This window comes from Procambarus clarkii, chromosome 79, assembly GCF_040958095.1.
Source record: "Procambarus clarkii isolate CNS0578487 chromosome 79, FALCON_Pclarkii_2.0, whole genome shotgun sequence".
Taxonomy (NCBI): domain Eukaryota; kingdom Metazoa; phylum Arthropoda; class Malacostraca; order Decapoda; family Cambaridae; genus Procambarus; species Procambarus clarkii.
Window position 1 is genome coordinate 22,927,110 of NC_091228.1, and position 22,685 is coordinate 22,949,794.

Sequence of the window (22,685 nt, forward strand, 5' to 3'; positions counted from 1 at the left end):
AGATCGAATGCTAATGATCCGTAATAGATAACAAAGAATCTGAAGAACCTTATAGGTAGAAAGAGAGCTCGGTACAAAAGGATAAGGAATGGGGAAGTCAGTTTAGAACAAAAATTCGTACAACTGGTTAGAAATGTTAAAAAAGAGATAAGGAGGGTAAAAAGAAACTATGAAGTTCGCATAGCAGAGCAAGCAAAGACAAATCCTAAAGTTTTTTTTCAGTTATATCGAACTAAGACTAGGGAAAGGATAGGTCCATTAAAAACTGAGACAGGTCAAATAACGGATAATGACGAGGAGATGAGTAGTATTTTTAATAAATATTTTATATCTGTATTTACTAAAGATGAACTTAACACAATACCTTCAGCCGAACAAGTCTATGTGGGTGGGGACGAGGACAGGTTGACGGGTTTAGCAGTTACCAGGGAGGATGTAATTAAACAAATAGTGAAACTCAAACCAAACAAATCCCCAGGGCCGGATGAAGTGTTTGCCATTCTTTGCTTCTCTTTGCAACTCCTATTTATAACCAGCCAATCCCACTCATATGCATGTCCAACCCGCGCTTGAAACAATCGAGGGACCCTACCTCCACCACGTTTCAAGAGCTATGTCAATAATCACTAACGTGCTAATATTCACACGGCCAGATCGCACCCTTCCTTCAATACCTTTTGTTTACTCAACTAAGCAATAATTACACGGTCAAATAACACCTAACCTTTACCCTCTCTTACCTTCTCATCCCTTACCTCGCCTCCCCTTACCCCCTTATCTTGCCCAACTCCCTTTTGTCCTTATCTCCCCACACCCTTTACTTTCCCCCCCCCCCTTACCTTCTCATCTCTTACTTCCCCCTTTCGTCTTACCCATTTCCCACCTTATCCAACCCTTCAATAATTGTACTGTATTTGTATATTTTCTCTATATTCACTGTGTTCTTCCGCCGTGAACCTTCTTCACCACCTTCGAGGTCATCCCGTGGTTGTCAGTCTCCGTGGTGTAGTGGTAAGACACTCGCCTGGCGTTCCGCGAGCGCTATGTCATGGGTTCGTATCCTGGCCGGGGAGGATTTACTGGGCGCAATTCCTCAACTGTAGCCTCTGTTTAACGCAACAGTAAAATGTGTACTTGGATGAAAAAACGATTCTTCGCGGCAGGGATCGTATTCCAGGGACCATAGGATTAAGGACTTGCCCGAAACGCTACGCGTACTAGTGGCTGTACAAGAATGTAACAACTCTTGTATATATCTCAAAAAAAAACCGGAACTCACAGTTCCTGCGACGGCGCTGGAACCAATCGTATTGGCGTATACCTTTCCATTGGAGACTTTCAGCGCCGTGGAGAGAGGGGACCTGCTGCCTGGGTAACAGCTTCTCCCCCGAATCAACCTACCCTGGCTTTGCGCCCTGGTGAGGCCACTCCAGACCGACAATCAGAGCGCAACTCCATAGTCTCCTGAGACTGATGGATGCCTACTACTACTACTGTGTTCTTTGCACACTCTTCAATGTTTTTTAATGTTCACTCCATGTTCTGCAAATGTTCACTACTTGTTCAGTTCATATTCTTCACCAGTTTTCTCCATTTTCTGTGATCTTTTTCAGTCTTATAATGTTCTCTTTATTATAGTGGTGTGGGTCGGTGGTGTTGTCGTCGTTGATCCTCCTTTACGGACAACCCAACCCACAACTCGGTAGAGTCTCCGTGGTGCAGTCTCCGTGGTGTAGTGGTAAGACACTCGCCTGGCGTTCCGCGAGCGCTATGTCATGGGTTCGTATCCTGGCCGGGGAGGATTTACTGGGCGCAAATCCTTAACTGTAGCCTCTGTTTAACGCAACAGTAAAATGTGTACTTGGATGAAAAAACGATTCTTCGCGGCAGGGGATCGTATTCCAGGGACCATAGGATTAAGGACTTGCCCGAAACGCTACGCGTACTAGTGGCTGTACAAGAATGTAACAACTCTTGTATATATCTCCAAAAAAAAAAAAAAAAAAAAAAAAAAAAAAAAAAAAAAAGTGCTTATACCTCACTAGGAGATCACACTAGGCGCTTCTGGCTCCTGGAGAGGGGCTCAACGTCACACGTTTATGGGATGCGGCTCCAACACTTAGCCTCGTTGTCACGTGCACACACCCACTCGAGCCACTGTGACTCCCCACTCTCTCCTTAGGTGATATGATCTCTTCAATCCCCTTTTGACTTACTAATTTTCCATCCTACCCTGTCCACAGCGGTGGTTCTTGGTTCTTTCTCTCTCTCTCTCTCTTCTGTACTATTTCCTGGGAAGCCTCACTAGGACAAGGGCAAACACCAGCAAATTGGAATACATTTACTGGACAAAGCACATACACAATACATGCACACATATAATAATAATAATCCTACACTCTATACTATTACAATCAGGTTGCATTCCAACACCATCAGAACTCTATTATCAGTTTACCAAGTGGTATCCTATCTCCTGATTCACCACCTGATACTATCAACCTCCTCAAGTTGATCAAGTCTACATACACTGTTGCACCATCAGCAAGAGAATATATATATATATATATATATATATATATATATATATATATATATATATATATATATATATATATATATATATATATATATATATATATATATATATATCTATCTATAAATGTGTACAAGGAAAATCAGCATATGAATGCAAAAACATATATCAGTATAAATGTTCCTTGATACACAACAATGAACAATCGATCACTCTATCAGTCCTAGAACACATACGTCTGTAGGTAATCCAGCCTACGTCTGTAACTCTAAACTTCAGTATAAAACACTCCTTGACATAAGAATGCCAACAATCACTCACCTCTCACTGCGTCTTGCACGCTAATGACAACCAAACACTCGATTACCTCCCTACAAGTAATTATTTACAACTTCCCTTCCACCTCTGGAAGTTCACTACCCTGATCTCTTCAGGTTCTTCCGGGCTTCACTACCAGGATCCTCTGCAGCTCCTCCAGGCTGCTACCATGAAGTTTTCCTTGAGCCACTATGGTGCTTCACCCTTCTGCTAGGTTCCTCCACAGCTCTCTTGGCTGCTACACCATGAAGTTCCCTCGAGCAACTATGGTGCTTCACCACCTCTACAGAAGCACGTGACACTCCTCTTCACTGCTTCTCCTCACAGCTCGAGGTCCTCGCCTCCACTACCTTGGAGTCTCATCAACTACTCCCTCTGTGCTGGCTTCGAACTTCTCAGCAACTTCTTCCCCAAAGACAAACCTGCAACCCGTTGACACTCCAATAAAAATGTTTCCCCTTTAACACATAAACAAAAATAATCACAATATGTTTGCCTCCAACCTCTATCTGTCCTCTACATACAGTGAGAGTGGACTCCCCCGTTGGGCGGGTCCATGCTCCACCTAGCCCGGCGGGCCTCCACACTCTCCTCCGCCGCCCCTCAGTCAGTTGGCTTCAAGCGGTCGACGGGAGAGGACGCGCTGCTCGTCCCTCTAGCTGTCTCTCTCATCTCCGTCCTCTTATTTAGGCTTCCTGCCTTACCAAAACATTTCTAACTTATAAATAAACATTGCTACTGTCGCTGGGCACACGACCAACTACAAGCAATCACTATGAACTGGCTTAAATCGGGCTTACGACAAATTGTCTAGTTGAGGGGCTATCCCTCTGATGGCGTCTGGTCAGGGCGCTCCACACAGCCCACGAAAATGTCTCTGGGCAGCTTAATAAACTCTCCTTGCCGTCCAGGACTTGAGACCACAACGTTCTCAGCTCAATTCCACAGCTGGCACCTCTGCACACTTCTCTTCTCTTGGAGATATATCACTAGGGGTTCCTTTCTGAAAGGAGCTCGAACGGAGCGCGGCTTTCCCCCTGCGATGTCTTGCCTCAAGTGAGGTCAAAGCCCTCCAGAAGCGAGCCTCACGCCTCCAGCAAAATATCCACATCTCCTAACCAGTCATTTATCTATTTCCTTATTTACTGCCCATAATCTCATTGAATCCAACCAACTATTTTACATATGTTATCACCTCCATATTTCCTAGACCTTCCGGTTAGGTCAGGCTTGTTGAATAACTCTCAAGGGGGAGACTCGTTTCTCCTGTAGGCTGAGATCATAACATCTTCCATATTTTCTGTATTCCTTGTCATTATTCATGTTCTCTGCAAATTCATATTCCCCGCATGTTAACTGTGTTCATCAACTTTTCTTGCATGTTTTCTGTGTTCTTTGTCATGCTCCTCGTATGTTCAATGTGTTCTTCTACATGTTTTCTGCGATCTTTGTCATGTTCTCATCGTTCTTAGCATGTTCTTCATTAGATCATTGTTCATTCTTTGTATTTCCTATATTCTTTGTCATGTTTTCATGTTCTCTGCAAGTTCATATTCCCCACAAGTTCACTGTGTTCACCGCATTCTCTTACATGTTCTTTAAAATCAAATGTACCAAGAAATTCATTTCTTAATGTTCCTTAACTAAACTCATTCGCCAATTAACTACAAAATAGTCAAGGGAAACTAAAAGAATTCTCCAATCAACTGAAAATAGTCACATTCTTCATTTTTAACTAAAATATTCGCCAATCAACAAAAAAAAGTCAGGATTAACCTCGTTCAACACTATTCTTAACTAAAATAACCTTTTTCTCTTAACTAAATAGTCAAAGGAAACTTGTCATTACTGTTCATAACTAACTTTATCCATCGTCAATCAACTAAAACTTAGTCACTTTCATCATTTCTTAACTAAAAAATATTCGTCAATCAACTGAAAATAGCCATGTTCACCATCCATGTCTTCTTGTCGTTTTCTTAACTAAAATAACACTTCTCTCAACTGAAATAGTCAAGTGGAGCTTCGTTCAACACTTTCTTAACTACCATTATACTTCGTGGAGTAAGAAAATTAGTCAAAGACACTCTTCAAGACATTAAGGGCACAATCAAAGACACCAAAAATACTCTTCGAGACATCAATGGCACACTCAAAGACCTCAAAGTTATTCTAAGAGACATCAAAAGTTATTCTCAGAGTTATCAAAAGTTATTCTTATATCCTGAAAAGTTATTCTTTATATCATCAAAGGTATTCTCAGTCATCGAAAGTTATAATCAGTCATCGAAGTAATTCTCTACGTAACCTTCGTTCATCAGAGAACCTTTCTAAGACATCTTCGTTCATCAAAGTTGTTCTTTAAGACATCAAAGTTATTTTCAGAGACGTCATAAGTTATTCTCTAAGACATCAAAGTTATTTTCAGAGACAACAAACGTTATTTTCTAAGACATCAAAAGTTATTTTCAGAGATAACAAAAGTTATTCTCTAAGACATCAAAAGTTATTTTCAGAGCCATCAAAAATTAATCTCAGTCATCAAAATTGTTCTCCAAGTCACCTTCGTTATTCAGAGAAGCTTACTAAGACATCTTCGTTCATCAAAGTTATTCTCAGTGTCATCAAAAGTTAATCTCAGTCATCAAAGCTGTTCTCTAAGACACCTTCGTTCATCACAGAAACTCTCCTTCATCCATCAGTGTTGTTCACTAAGACATCAATGTTGTTCTCTAAGACATCTTCAGACGTAAAATAACACTCCCAAATGTAACTAGTTCAACTTTTCATATCAAACTTACACTTTTTAAAATATATATCTAACCTAACCTATTCCTCCCTCCCCCTGTTGTAACTTACCTAACATAACCTAACTTATCTAACCTAACGTAACTAACCTAACCTAATTTAACTTGCATAACCTAACCTATCTTAACTTAACTAACCTAACCTAATTTAACCCAACCTATCCTAACCTAATTTAACCCAACCTATCCTAACCTAATTTAAACCAACCTAACCTAACTTAACTTGTATAACCTAACCTATCCTAACTTAACTAACCTAACCTAACCCATCCTAACTTAACACATCTTACCTAACCTAACTTAACCTAACCTTACCTAATTTATTTATTTATTTATTTTATTTATTTATTTATTTATATACAAGAAGGTACATTGGGATTGTGAGGATACATAGCATAGTATTTACAATCTTGTAAAGCCACTAGTACGCGCAGCGTTTCGGGCAGGTCCTTAATCAAACAGAGAATTTTAAGTAGGTAAATTCTATCAGAATTAATAAAATGATAACAAATACATTGCAAGAAAAAAATGAGATGAGAGAGATTAGTAAGTATATTAAAGCACATTGGCATATTAAAGATCTGATTGATTACATTGACAACTTGATTGGTAATTTAAACAAGATTAATATGATAATAATAATATTTTATATTATTATAAATAATAATAATATTGTAATAACAATAATATTAATACATGCTGTTTGCCTACTATGGGTACATTTGATTGTGTTTTGTACTCTGTATTATGTTTAAGGTCCTCATTTTTACCATTCCAGGTACTCAGGTACGGTAAAAATGAGGACCTTGAACATAATAGAGTACAAAACACAATCAAATGTACCCATAGTAGGAAAACAGCATGTAAAGGATTTGGGAATAATAATGTCTGACGACCTAACGTTTAAGGAGCATAACCAAGCAAATATTGCGACAGCCAGAAAAATGATAGGATGGATTACGAGAACTTTCAAATCCAGGGATCCCATCACAATGGTTGTACTCTTCAAGTCACTTGTGTTGTCCCGTCTTGAGTACTGCTCAGTACTCACTTCCCCCTTCAGAGCAGGAGAGATTGCTGAAATAGAGGGAATACAGAGAACATATACGGCACGTATAGATGCAATAAAGCACCTAAATTATTGGGATCGTCTCAAAGCCCTCCAAATGTACTCACTAGAAAGAAGACGAGAAAGATATCAAATAATATACACCTGGAAGATACTGGAGGGCCAAGTACCAAATCTACACAGTAAAATAACAACGTACTGGAGTGAACGACATGGAAGAAAATGTAGAATAGAACCAATGAAGAGCAGAGGTGCCATAGGCACAATCAGAGAACACTGTATAAACATCAGAGGTCCGCGGTTGTTCAACGTCCTCCCAGCAAGCATAAGAAATATTGCCGGAACAACCGTGGACATTTTCAAGAGGAAACTAGATTTATTCCTCCAAGGAGTGCCGGACCAACCGGGCTGTGGTGGGTATGTGGGCCTGCGGGCCGCTCCAAGCAACAGCCTGGTGGACCAAACTCTCACAAGTCGAGCCTGGCCTCGGGCCGGGCTTGGGGAGTAGAAGAACTCCCAGAACCCCATCAACCAGGTATCAACCAGGTAACCAGGTAATAGACACCATACAGCAGATTGACAGCACATATAAGAAGACAGCAATGATCACAATGGTAAAGATGTTCAGATTGGGTACATAAAGATTGGGAGATTGGGTAGCAATAGATACAGTGCAGTTTTAAAGCAACAAGGTAAAAAACTATGAAGATGAAATTAGGCAACATCATAAAAGCCCAAGGGGTCAGCAATATGATCACCACTACCTTAACTGGTACCTATCTCCAACAAGTGCAAGGACCCACAAATGCAGGAACCCCTCACTGAGTCAAAGGAAGATGAATCAACAACCACCACTAATGACCCCCCAAGGGGGCCCACAAACATATAACCACCACTAATGACCCCCCCCAAGGGGGCCCACAAACATATAACCACCACTAATGACCCCCCAAGGGGGCCACAAACATATAACCACCACTAATGACCCCCCCAAGGGGGCCCACAAACATATAACCACCACTAATGACCCCCCCAGGGGGGCCACAAACATATAACCACCACTAATGACCCCCCCAAGGCGGGCCACAAACATATAACCACCACTAATGACCCACCCAAGGGGGCCCACAAACATATAACCACCACTAATGACCCCCCCAAGGGGGCCCACAAACATATAACCACCACTAATGACCCCACCCAAGGGGGCCACAAACATATAACCACCACTAATGACCCCCCCCAAGGGGGCCCACAAACATATAACCACCACTAATGACCCACCCAAGGGGGCCCACAAACATATAACCACCACTAATGACCCACCCAAGGGGGCCACAAACATATAACCACCACTAATGACCCCCCCAAGGGGGGCCACAAACATACAACCACCACTAATGACCCCCCAAGGAGGCCCACAAACATATAACCACCACTAATGACCCCCCAAGGGGGCCCACAAACATATAACCACCACTAATGACCCCCCAAGGGGGGCCACAAACATATAACCACCACTAATGACTCCCCCCCAAGGGGGGCCACAAACATATAACCACCACTAATGACCCCCCCAAGGGGGCCCACAAACATATAACCACCACTAATGACCCCCCCAAGGGGGGCCACAAACATACAACCACCACTAATGACCCCCCAAGGAGGCCCACAAACATATAACCACCACTAATGACCCCCCCAAGGGGGGCCACAAACATATAACCACCACTAATGACCCCCCCAAGGGGGCCCACAAACATATAACCACCACTAATGACCCCCCCCCCAAGGGGGGCCACAAACATATAACCACCACTAATGACCCCCCCAAGGGGGCCCACAAACATGTAACCACCACAGGAGTCACGACAAACAGAATACCGATGAGGTAACTGAGGCAGACCACAGACAGTGGGTATCAATGTTTACCACACACCCACAGACAATGCCGCATACTTGGACACAGAAATCCAAGACTCGGAAGAAATCCCAATCAAGATCGAATTCTTCTCGGTAAACAAGACCCACACGGTTATCTTGAAGTTATCTTGAGGTTATCTTGAGATGATTTCGGGGCTTAGCGTCCCCGCGGCCCGGTCCTCGACCAGGCCTCCTTTTTGTTACACACGCCCGTAGCAGCTGTTTTACTCCCTGGTACATATTTACTGTTAGGCAACAGGGGCATCAGGGTGAAAGAAACATTTTGCCCATTTGTCTCCGTCTCCACCGGGGATCGAACCCGGAACCTCAGAACTACGAATACGAAGGGCTGTCCACCCAGCTGTCAGGCGCCAAAACACTCGCCCCCGGGTGGGCTCGAACCACCAACCTTTCGGTTAACAGCCGAACGCGCTAACCAATTGTGCCACGGAGGCATGTTAGTCCGGCTTGTGGCTCGTATACACACTCAGCAAATAATATTCCAACACATCTCCGGTGCTGATATGAGGGACGTCTACGAACATACAATGTCGCATGCTTTCAACCCCCCCCCCAACCCCATAACCCTTCAGCAGATAAGCTGCGATATGTTTAACACTGAACAACGGACACGCATCGATCCCAAACAATGCACCAGGTGGAAGAGACCCATCAGTTTCAACATAGCCATCCAGTCATTAACAATAATTCAACACAATGTTCTAAGCTGGACTCCGCACAGAGCATTGGAACTCAGCAACCTGTTCAGAGTGTAACGTACGATTATGTTACGTTGTTGGGTAGATTAGATACACAGTTTTAATGGGTTTTCATATTTATTTAGTAGTCCTGGATACGTCGTAGACGTTGAGACGGAGTTTGGAACAGAGCAGAGAGCTGAGTGAGGCCGGAGTCGCGGAGCTGTGTGAGGGAGAGCGTGGCGGCTCGATTGAGGAATCGCGAGTGTGTGAACTTGATGGGGCTTGAGAGAGTGTTGTAGGTGGATGCGGTCCTAGTCTGCTGTCTGCTCTGAGTCGAAGCTGTAGCGTCTTGGGTCGCTTAGAACTGTACACGCCGAGTGCTACATTCTTGAGGTTGAAGTGAAGTAAATCCAAAGCGTCTGTACTGGAGTTTTCCCAATCACTGGGGAAATTGTACTGTCGGCTATTCGTTATTGTTGTTATAGATTCAGCTACTCGGAACAAGTTTTAAGTAGCACGGGCTATGGTGAGCCCGTAGTGGACTTACCTGGCACAGGAGCGGTGCTGTGTCTATCTGTCCGTGTCGGCTATTCACTTTATGCTTGCTTATATTCGATGACTACACCTCAGCTCCCTCCAACCAGGATGAAAAGAATGTTACCTGTAAACAGGGATAGGATTATAGCTTGTGTAGTTAGTGCTAATTAGTTATGCCATTAAGATGAGACTGGAGAACCGGAGCGAGTATAAGGTTTACTCTCTACAAGAGAAATAGACCCTGATATAATACTCACTAACAGCCATGGGAAAGAGGAAAGTGAGAAGATAAAGATCTTCAATTACAAAACTGACCAGGTCAACAGAGCTGACCAGGCCAACGATGGAGCAATAATTGCTGTAAGCAGAAATATTCCACACAAAATTCTAGATAACTTTCAAGAAAACTTCCTGGCATTGAACTCCAAACCACGAGAGATACAATCTTCATAGGAACATGTTACCAACCACCAAGACCACCTTACCTTCCCCTTGCCGACATCATGCAACTCACCAGAAGGAACAGACCTGCCTACATCCTGGGTGATCTGAACCAAGCACAGAACACTGGGACACGGAAGGAACAACCAAGCAGGAGAAGCCATCCACAATATGATAAGGAACGGAAATCTAGCCCACCTGGGCCCAGACTTCCCAACTTATGTCAGACAAGGTAACCTACTCATATCTCGTAAAATTCAACATTCTTAGCCCCTGTCAGTTTGGCTTCCGCTCCCAAAAGAGTACCAACGATGCAATTATTAGTCTCCTTGATATAATTTACTCAGCCCTTGACAAAAATGAGTTTCCGATTGGACTCTTCATTGACCTAAGAAAGGCCTCTGATACTGTTAATCACAATTACCTCTTATGTAAACTCCATCATTATGGAACCGGAGGCCATACACTGGACTATATCCAATCCTATCTTATTATAGACACCAACATGTAGCCATCAATAATATAATCTCTCCCATTCTACCAATAACCGTTGGAGTGCCACAGGGCAGCATCTTGGGACCTCTTCTATTTCTTATATACATCAATGATCTGCCTAATGTCTCTAACATTCTGAAACCTATTTTGTTTGCTGATGATACTACCCTCATCTACTCTAACCCCAACCCACATACACTAAATAATGTTGTTAATAATGAACTAAAAAAAAGTCCACTTATGGATGTCAACCAACAAACTAACACTTAACATAGAAAAGACCTACTACATCTTATTTGGAAGCAAATCTACAAATGCAATTCAGCTTCAGATAGACAATGTAAACATTAGCAATAAAAATTATGGAAAGTTTCTTGGCCTATTCCTAGACAAGAGACTCAACTTCAGTACCCACATACAATACATAACTAACAAAGTCTCTAAAACAGTTGGGATACTCTCCAAAATCAGATATTATGTACCTAACTCTGCTCTCATCTCTCTCTATATTATGCACTAATATATCCCTATCTTAATTATGGTATCTGTGCTATCAGAATAATAACAAATTCTGCTTTCAGACAACACTCAGCCCCCTTGTTTAACTCCCTAAACATGCTAAACATAATCTCACTCCACAAATTCTCTTGTGTCAACTACATTTACAGAACCCTGTTCTTAAATGCAAATCCTGCTCTGAAACTCTCCCTGGACAGATGTAATAGGACCCATTATCACCACACCAGAAATAAATATCTCTTTGATATCCCCAGAGTTAAACTTAATCTGTGTAAACACTCTATGCAAATAAAGGGACCCAGTCTATGGAACTCACTCCCTAATGAATTGAAAAGCTGTCCAACTTTTGCGTCATTCAAAAACAATACTAAAAAGTACCTAATTTCATCTTCATAGTTTTTTACCTTTTGCTTTAAAATTGCACTGTATCTATTGCTACCCAATCTCCCAATCTTTATGTTCCCAATCTGAACATCTTTACCAATGTGATCATTACTGTCTTCTTATATGTGCTGTCAATCTGCTGTATGGTGTCTGTTAATCTTGTTTAAATTACCAATCAAGCTGTCAGTGTAATCAATCAGAGCTTTAATATATCAATGTGCTTTAATATACTTACTAATCTCTCTCGTCTCATTTTTTTCTTGCAATGTATTTGTTATCATTTTATTAATTCTGCTAGAATTTTCCTACTTAATTTTTTTTTTTTTTTTTTTTTTTAGATATATACAAGAGTTGTTACATTCTTGTACAGCCAGTAGTACGCGTAGCGTTGCGGGCAGGTCCCTGGAATACGATCCCCGCCGCGAAGAATCGTTGTTACAACCAAGTACACATTTTACTGTTGAGTTAAACAGAGGCTACAGTTAAGGATTTGCGCCTAATAAATCCTCCCCGGCCAGGATACGAACCCATGACAAAGCGCTCGCGGAACGCCAGGCGAGTGTCTTACCACTTCACCACGGAGACTAAAACATTCCTCCCCGGCGGGGAATCGAACCCCGGTCTCCCGCGTGACAGGCGGGGATACTCACCACTATACTACCGAGGAATCTGTTAGATTGTCTGTGGGTGAGAGAGAGTGTGTGTGTGTGTCTTGTGTACTATATAGCAGTAGTACTGATCAGTACCTGCCCGAAACGCTGCGCGTACTAGTGGCTTTACAAGATTGTAAATACTATGCTATGTATTCTCACAAACCCAATGTACCTTCTTGTATATAAATAAATAAATAAATAAATAAATAAATAAATAAATAAATAAATAAATAAATAAATAAATAAATAAATAAATAAATAAATAAATAAATAAATAAATAAAACTCATTAGCAGCCTTCCCTGGATCTGAGTGAGCAATGAATTTGGTCTTACAACCCCTGATTTTGTTTACTGCTCTCCATATGTCTTTAAGGTTCTTAGTATTACCAATGGACTGAGCAAAGTCTTGCCAGTATCTGTCCCGCGCCTCCTTCCTCACCTGACTGCATTCCCTAGCCACTTCCAACATTGTATTTTCTCTTCATCCCTCATTCCATTTTTTAACCATTCTTTATGTGCACTCCGTAGCATTCTCTCCCACCCCTTGACTTGCTGATCATTGGAATATTTAAATTTCTTAGGTCCGTGCGTCTTGCTTCCCCTGCCCCCGTTATTTCCCTCTGTACTAATTTCTCTATGTTCTCGACCATGTCCTCGTAAAAACTATCAACGCAGAGCGGCGTGTATTGTTGATACCAATCTCCCATATTTTGAATAAAATAATTTTTCATATCTTTATTAATATTTAGTCTTTTCCTTTGAAGGTGGACTTCTTTTTTTCCCAGTGGCAATTAACATCCTCCTAGCGCGTATAAGAAATATTGCAGGAACAACCGTGGACATCTTCAAGTGAAAACTAGATCATTTTCTCCAAGGAGTGCCGGACCAACCGGGCTGTGGTGGATATGTGGGCCTGCGGGCCCCTCCAAGCAACAGCCTGGTGGACCAAACTCTCACAAGTCAAGCCTGGCCTCGGGCCGGGCTTAAGGAGTAGAACTCCCAGAACCCCATCAAGCAGGTAGTCGCTGAAATCAAGAGAGCTGTGAGAGTACTAACCAACCAGGGAAGTCAAGTTACTGTAGATCTCCTCCCATGTTGAAATATGTGAAAACGAACGAGCAGATATGCTGGCTGCTGAGGGCACTGAAGGAGACCATATTGAAATAAATTATATCCAAGATTCTTCTACAAATTAGAGGTATTGTCCGGCAACATCACCGTGACAAGGTAACTGAGGAAAGGAGGATAGAAGCACAAATCTGTACGCTGGTACATGGTTGTAACTGGCAATCCCAGTCATTATGGACGAAGAGGAGGTGGCCGCGGGAGATAAATATCTATGGAGATTCGGAATGGAAACTATAGTTGAGCAGCGGAGTTGCAGAATCTGTGATAAGAGTGATGGACACCGTCTTGATCTACGAGAATGTGAACATCTGACATTAGAAATATGTGCAGAATAATAAACCCTAAACTATAGAACAATGTTAAGAGTTAGGAAAACACTATTTGTCAAAGATAGACACTGCTTCTTAAAAGAATCCCCAATTATGCACCCGCAAGATAACGTAATATTTTAAGGGCTGGCAAATGTTAATCTTGTTTGTGAAGCTGTTCACTTGAGACAGTTAAGCAAGTCCCAGCTGTGTCTGGGTACAAGTGACAGGTTGAACAACCCAACGGATTTTCTTGCTATTGGAGTGTGTTGTAATACTGTTATGGCGGTGTCCACTCACAAGGCGAGTGGTGCTACCCAATAAACTCGCCCGCGGGGAAAAAATAAAATTTAAAATTGTATAAAGTTCTAAAAATTAATTTGGTACTTTACACACCTTCATTAATAACCCTTATGTCTATGCTTTTAACACCTGGTCATCACATTTTGAGAAAATTCGTAGCAGGGATGAGGGTTCCAACCTAAGCAGTTAGTGTTCTTACGCTCACGCTCTAACGACTTGACCACATGGTACAAGGATTGCAACATGGAGTTCTTCTGAATACAAGGATTTCCAGAAGCATCTACTGAAGCCAGAAGAGGATTTTCACAGAATTCCCCCATGCACTCTGGCTGGCATCTAGGCATGGTGTGCCTCTGACGCTCCTCTTTACACAGACACAACATTGCATTTTAATACAATTAAATCTCTGTATATTGAAGGTAATTATCAAAAGAAGGCACCAAGCCGGGAAGGCTATGTAGCACCATCAAATGTGCGGAATAATCAGAGGGCGCTAAATATCACCAAGGATGACAATATGAGAACAGAAACGCATAAGGGAAACGAGATCAAAATTATCCGATTCACCAAGAATTCTATGGAGGGACAAGTGACCGCGGGGGACGCGGAAAGCAAGACACAGGCTCGTCCAGGAAGTCAGGACATTCAACAAGGATATGCACGACCGTAAGAGGGACAATGCAGTTTGGACAATATGGAGCAGGGCGGTGCTCCAATAAGTGCCCATGAGTTAAGCGTGTATGGACAATATACATCTTTGCCAGAGCCGTTTTCCACCGCCGGTTACGGTGGTAGGAGGAAGGCCATGGGGGACACACTACTCTTAAGAGCACACAGTTTGTTACCAGTAACAGAAGACCAACAACCCTGCCAACGCGCAAGGATGGAGGAATGAATAACAGTAAGTCAAAATAAGGAATACCTTTACGGGAGATTGAACAAGTGCGGATAGCTTCCTTAACGGCAGCGTCCACACCTTCATTTAGGGACACTAATACGGCTGGGAACCCAGCAAAACTAATCTTTCTTAAAAAAATCTACTGAAGATAAACAGCCAATGCCAAATTTCGACTCCAGAGCCATGAAGGCACTACGAGTCAACTATAACAAAGGAGGATTGAGTTGTGTATTGAAAGTATCAGAGGTAGCAAAAGTCCTAGATGACACAGCCGATCAAAGGGAAAAATGCTGCAGAGATCTCGCACCCTAATCCTCTGCACAGAGCAAGTGAGCTTGTTGATGCTTGGGCCACAACTTCCAGCTTTGACAGTCTTCCTCTACTTACACAAAATGAATTAAATAATAGATATGCTGATAGAGCAGGCTCCTTGACCTCATGCTTCATCAAGAGGATGACTGTGACATACTTTTTACTGAATACGAACTAGACTCTGCTCTATATAAAGGTAAAGCAACATCATCCGGAGAGGATGGAGATACTTACGGCATACTGCATATGCTTCTGTTAGTTCCAGCGAATCCCTTGCTTGAATTGTATATTATGAGCTATGTAACTGGGGAGCTTCCAAAGTCATGGACCAAGTCTTTTTATTCTCATTCCTAAACCAGCAGAGTGCTTTTCGCCCAATCTCCCTCACTAGTTGTCTCTAAGAGTCTTGAGAAGATGGTTCTAAACCGTCTCCTTTACAGAATTAGTAACATATGTTGTCTCCCTAGATACATGGCTTCACGCATGGAAAGAGTGTACTTCACTGTATTACCACATTCCTCACCCTGCATACTGATAGGTCATATACCACTTTCCTAGATCATAAGTCAGCCTTTGACATTGTTAACCCACACGTCATTCTGAGCGAACTTGCTAAAATGAATGTTGGAGGATGGCTTCTACGGTGAATAAGAGGCTATCTATCCAACAGGAAGTCATCTGTACTGTTCCAAGGGCATAGGAGTGTAACGAGAGATTTTGGACTTGACACTCCATAGAGAGGTGTCCTCACTCCTACTTTGTTCAATGTGTTAATCAATGCACTTTTAAACTCAGTAACTAGGAGCGAACACATCATTAGCTATACGGATGATATACTGATCCACACCAATGGGTATACCAACACCCAAAATGTTCTGAACTCTGTATTGCACACATGTCAGGAACTAGGCTTTGTTCTAGGCTTAAACTCAGTAGAGAAAACAAAGATCCTGAACCGACGCCCACCCAGACGGGATGGGGCCGTTCGCAAAATGCAGTTGGATGATGGCTCTATGCTCGACTATGTAACCAGATACAAATACCTTGGAACCTCAGTGGTCTTGAGGTTCCACTGTACCGCAATATTGTAGCCAGACTGGGTCGCCAATGTAGAGACTCCGTGCTCTCAAGGCTGTGGCAGGCTACCATCCAAGCTATGGTGCAAATGTGAGAATTGGCAAAATGATATATCTCTCATATATTAGGTCTCTGATTATGCTGCACCCATGCTTGCTCTAGTGCCCGAGAGAATAAGAAGCAAAACGAAGCCATGCGGATTATCCTCGGATGCCCCCGTACAACTAAATTACTAAACATGAGGAAGGAACTAAATATTTCATGTGTAAGTGATCGTATCACTGAAATTAATGCTTTAATTGGTATCAAGATGCTTAGGCTAACCAACCCTAACCCCTGCACTGAAGCCCTCCAAGTCAGCATCCTTCTAAATGGATTACCAAAACTGCCACTGCTCAGAATGTATAATTTTCATCACCTCTAACATGAGAGAATAACACTACTTTCCTGCCCCATGGGAGATCACTCCTTTCCAAATTACAGTCCCTCCTTTCCAATCCAAGGAGCTGATTAAAGAACAAGCCTTGCTTCGACAAGAAGCGAAGTACAATGCCTTAATTAGTTAGAGAGCGCTCCCTTTCCCAGACTATTTACACTGATGGATCCTTGCACCAGTCCTATGGTGCAGCTGGAAGTGCAGGTAGAACAGGTTGTGACAGGGAGAGATGGTTCCTTCTCCCATGAGTGTGGAGCGCGTCTAAGTAACTGGGCCTCCACTCTTTTAAACAGAATTGGTTGCCATAATCCTTGCACTCGAGCTCGTATATGAATCCAAAGTTGACACGCTAATTGCGTGTCAACAATTATCATCCACGGGAGACATCTCCCGTCACACAGGGTGCAGTCGCACCTCCACAGATGACTCAAAAGGACCACCACTTACGGGCTATTCATGCCCGTGCCACCTTTTGGGTGGCTTAATCTTCATCAATCAATCACGCTAATTGCAAGTGACTCCGTGTCATCCTTTACTGCCCTCAGCTCCCAAAGGTATAACTAACGTGCTTATCTCTGAAGCTAGACAGATATAATGAAATAATCAATGATGGAGTCAGTCTGTCTCCTGTGGATTCCTTCTCATATTGGTCTCCGAATGCATGATAGAACTGATGAGTTGGTAAAGACTTTTGCTCGTAAAGAGGGAATTGATTACCAACTTGAACTGCCTTTGAGCAGCCTGAGGGCAGTAATATTCCAGGAACATTAACTATATTTTGGAGACTTGAGGCAAAGTGAAATTCACACCAGTTCCTCCATCTATCATCATTCTATTATGCAGGAAGTACCGCACGTCTATGGGTCATCCAATAAGGTTAGCAGACTTCTAGATGTTACCACTGCTAGGCTTAGGCTCGGCTACAAGTACCTCTGGGAGTTTGTGACATCTGCTGATGTAGATTTGACTAATGCAAACTGTCAGCAGAACTATTCGCTTACTTTGCATCATTATATTATGGAATGTGAAGAAATCGCGGAATTTAGAGATAACACCATCAATAGTGTCCAAGAAATGTGTAAGTACTTCATTCATAATGATGTGCTGTCCGAAATCTTAGCGAAGTATCCAAAATTTGCTTATTGTAGGTAATGCATGAACATGACTGTAAAGCTGCCGCCCAGTTGGGTGGGTGTAGAGCACGTGACTGTAAAGCTGCCGCCCAGTTGGGTGGGTGTGGAGCACATGACTGTAAAGCTGCCGCCCAGTTGGGTGGGTGTGGAGCACATGACTGTAAAGCTGCCGCCCAGTTGGGTGGGTGTGCAGCAAGACTAGTAACTGTCTGACTCGCCATAGATGTAAAGTACCTTGTATAGTGACTTCTTGTGAGCCTCTTGTGGAATCATTTGCGATACAAAAGATTATTGATGTGTATTTGTGTAGGTGATTAAATATGTATATATATATGTACATGTCTGTACGAGTATTACATGTATATAAAATAATTGTGTAACTAGCGTCAAAAGATTTATTTGCTTAGCTAAACGAACTATGGGGTTCAATTCCCGAACCATTTGTGTGCCTGTAACCCTTTACACCACCGCCCACGGGATGGGTATGGGGCGCACAAAAATAAAAAATTGAATTGACAGCCAGTGCATGGGGGTGGATGACTTGCGTGACAACCATGTTCCGGCTACTTTAGAAGCCTCGGGAAATTCGTGTTGAACTCTCCAGGTTGTACTATGTCGTGCTCTGATGCTAGAGCATGGGAACACCCATTGCATAGGTTCGAACCCTCATCACAGCTCCTTTGAGATTGCGTCAACGAGAAAATCCCGATGTAGTTGCTCTTAAATTTTATATTAATTTCGTGAATGCATTCTTATAATTACGAGAATCCCAATTATCACCTGGAAACTCAAAATTCATTCTAGAGATAACCTAAAATGTCTCTGATCATACCAACATGAGCTTTGCAAATAGTTTCTCACCGCTACTTGTGTTCATTCATAAGTAACTTCATAAGCATTACACATCTTTCCACTAAAAACTCCACACCTAATTAAAGGCTTTCATCCTTATGATTACCCCAGAATGGTATATTCCAAATAGGAAGAATCAAAGAATAGTAGTATTTTTTTTTTTATTAAAGGTACTTTAAGAACGGGGCCTCTCTTTCTTCTCCTTGTAGAGGGCAAGCAGAGATACGTTGGCAACCTTCACCACCTTGAATCGGATACCTAAAATAAGGGAAAAAATTAAACATCTGCATAGCAACACAATTTATTATATACTGTCGAGACTGGCAAGCATGTCATATTAAACCCAAACATAGCAAATGTTAAAAATACTGCACAACTAATATTGTTCAAGAAAACTGCATTAAACAAATGCACTAAAGTGCATTAATATCAATATTTCTTAACCATTTCCTACTTAAGGATCTTCTGTAGTAAGGTTATACATATACAGTCCAGTACCCCCTTTACTGGACTGTATAACCTTACTACAGTTGCTGGGATTACATTGCTACTATCTAGTTATCGAGATTACTATTTCCTGCTAAGAAAAACTATCCACAGAAAACTAGATAGTTTTCTTAAAGAAGTGCTGGACTAAACAGGCTGTAGTGGATACATTATGGAATGGAAATTCCAGGCGTTATGGAATGCACTAGGAAGTGATGTGGTGGAGGTTGACTCCATACACAGTTTCAAATGTAGTTATGATAGAGCCCTGTAGGCTCAGGAATCTATACACCAGTTGATTTACAGTTAAGAGGCGGGACCAAAGAGCCAAAGCTCAACCCACGCAAGCACAATTAGGAGAGTATAATTAGGTGAGTACACACACACACACACACACACACTTCAAGAACAAGAGGTCATAGATTTAAACTAGCTAAACACAGATGCCGAAGAAATATAAGAAAATTCACCTTCGCAAATAGAGTGGTAGACGGTTGGAATAAGTTAAGTGAGAAGGTGGTGGAGGCCAAGACCGTCAGTAGTTTCAAAGCGTTATATGACAAAGAGTGCTGGGAAGACGGGACACCACGAGCGTAGCTCTCATCCTGTAACTACACTTAGGTAATTACACACACACACACACACACACATGGGGCCTCGTAGCCTGGTGGATAGCGCGCAGGACTCGTAATTCTGTGGCGCGGGTTCGATTCCCGCACGAGGCAGAAACAAATGGGCAAAGTTTCTTTCACCCCAAGTGCCCCTGTTACCTAGCAGTAAATAGGTACCTGGGAGTTAGTCACACACCCCAGGGCTGCTTCCTGGGGGGTGTGTGTGTGTGTGTGTGTGTGTGTGGTGTGGAAAAAAAAAAAAAAGGTAGTTAGTAAACAGTTGATTGACAGTTGAGAGGCAGGCTTAAAGAGCAAAGCTCAACCCCCACAAAAACACAACTAGTAAACACATGGACCTGCAGGCCGCTCAAAGCAACAGCCTGTTGGACCAAGCTCTCAAGTCGAGCCTGGCCCCAGGCCCGGCTTGTGAAGTGACTCAAAAGCCCACCCTCCAAAATGATAGCGTTGTACATATGCACAAAATATGGACAGTGGCACCAAGAACAGTATTTTATACTACTGGTATTCTAAAAGAAAATGCAATAACTCAACTCCTCCCAGGCTTAATACAAATCATAAATCTACACATTAGACACAAAGGTCAGATTAAGCCAATGCTTTCTTTCATGGACCGTTAAATACTTTGTCAAAACTAATTGTAAACTTTGAAACGAGTAATTATCAAAAAGAAGGCACCAAACCGGAAAGGCTGTGTAGCACCATCAAATGTGTGGGATAATCAGAGGGCGCTAAATAACTTTGAAACACAAGTCTCCCCCTTTTGGACACCACAGAAAATAAGACCCAACCAAGTGTTCCACAGTAATATTAGGTGCAAAACAACAGTGGAAGAATAGATGAAGAATCTGAGAAAGTGGGTACATGGAGAATGAAAAGGCAGTGTGTGAAGAACAGAATAATTGTGATTCAGATGTCATGACACATCTGCAGTCCAGCTTCTTGGTACTTGCAACATTCTGGCCAGTTCATGGGCCACTCGCCTATCAAATATTTTGTAATTTAACACTTTCAAACTTATTTATTGAATTATAACTTTTTTCTACCACAAACATGGCCACACATTTACAATGCTAACCAGCATATATACGTTTTCTTCAGTATGTGTTGATGTTTTTCTTCTGTCCTGCATGGACATGGTTAAGGCATCTTAACGGGCATATTGCTCAAATATCCAATAAATGAAAACTTGTTAAAAAAAATCAAATTCTTTGGCTTAGTTGTATATAAAACAGGCTTCAAATGGTCCAAGCCACAGCATCATAGTATAAATAAAAAGAATGAAAAATTTTTAATTGTCAAATTTTCCTAAATGTTCAAAAATGATCAAACACAAGTGTCAACTGAAATAATGTTTATGACTTGGCTATCACAATACATAAAATAATATACAATTAGTTTTATCAACAAAATTTAGTTAAAAAATTGCTGTTTTTCTTCAAATTTATCTTTTTATCGATCAATTTGCATAAAATTTGCAAATTGCAAAATTTGCACACCTTATTGAACATAAGGATATCTGTAAGGGTGCCAATTTTGGAGGAAATTGGTTGATGTCAACCTCAGCCACAGGTGCCAGAATCTTGGACTTCATTTTTTTTTTTCAAGTATCATTGACTACTCTCATTTTCTATTCAATTAACATGAAACTTACAACTTATATGTATAGTTATGTCTGTACAATTAATCCAAGATTCTTCATGCCTAAGATCTTTATTGATTTTATAATGTATAAACAATTTTTGTGTACATTTTTTGGAAACTTTAAACATTTTTATTAGTAAAACTAAACATTTTGGATAATCCGGTTGGGGAAGTCCTTTATTATACAGTATTGTGATAGATGTGTGTCGGACATGATTTCATTTGTAATTTGTGGTTGCAAAGCATTATTGAAAATGTTTGGAAAAAAAAAAAAAACTCCCTTTCTATTTAGGCTGCAATACTGAAACTTGGAACAGTTGCAGCTTTTTTCATATACTGTACAACTAGTCAAAAATTGACAGTGAACAACTTAATATCCGGCATATACCTTTAAATATATAGTTCAGCGATTTACTGATCAACCATAAGTGATTGTAGTGCCTTGAAAATTCTACTCTAATCTATATTCATAAAAAAACAGATTTATGTCTGTCTTACATAAACAGTGTTCAAGGTGTCTTTAGCGTCATTGATGTGCTTTTACAACAGAACAACGGAACATGAAAGTTAACAGAGCCAAGTGAAATCCCTTAACCAAGATGTGGCAGTAAACCAAGCAACTTTGCGCAAGAATTTAAACTACCCAGAGATGATAAGAGGCTTCTGTTAGAACAGGACATGACAAAGGCTGCTGGACCTGATAATCTCACCGTGGATACTAAAAGAAGGTACAGAAGCACTATACATGCCACTATGGAATATAATAAGCCACTGGAAACAGGAGACCTGCCAGAGATGGAAGACAGCTACTATATACAAAAAGGATGAAAGGCAGGAGGCACTGAACTAAAGGAACTGGTCCCTAACTAGTATACCATGCAAGGTAATGGATAAGATTGAGAAAAAAGCTAGTACAGTAGCACATTTGGAGAAGGCCGCTCCAAGGAACAGCCTGGTGGACCAAACTCTCACAAGTCAAGCCTGGCCTCGGGCCGAGCTTGGGGAGAACTCCCAGAACCCCATCAACCAGGTAAGGGACTAATACACCACTAACATGGGTTCAGGGATGAAAATTGTGCCTCAGGTTTATCAATT

The 22,685-nt window shown here is 41.7% G+C and overlaps 1 protein-coding gene and 2 non-coding genes across 4 annotated transcripts in view; all 3 read right to left on the reverse strand.

Annotated features, from left to right (window-relative positions):
• LOC138357609 (small ribosomal subunit protein uS12) overlaps positions 1-22,685 on the reverse strand; it is a 428,441-nt gene that overhangs the window by 395,957 nt on the left and 9,799 nt on the right. The window contains exon 4 of one of the 2 annotated variants that reach the window (XM_069314597.1): positions 18,985-19,089. In XM_069314597.1, coding sequence (XP_069170698.1) covers positions 19,007-19,089 — 83 coding nt within the window. In that variant the 3' untranslated portion in view covers positions 18,985-19,006. Of the gene's footprint in view, positions 1-18,978; positions 19,090-22,685 lie in introns of those variants that run through there. The other variant, XM_069314596.1, reaches the window with a different exon arrangement.
• On the reverse strand, positions 9,035-9,108 carry TRNAN-GUU (transfer RNA asparagine (anticodon GUU)). The gene has a single exon. It is a non-coding gene; the product is annotated as a tRNA-Asn (tRNA).
• On the reverse strand, positions 12,326-12,397 carry TRNAD-GUC (transfer RNA aspartic acid (anticodon GUC)). Its single transcript has one exon. It is a non-coding gene; the product is annotated as a tRNA-Asp (tRNA).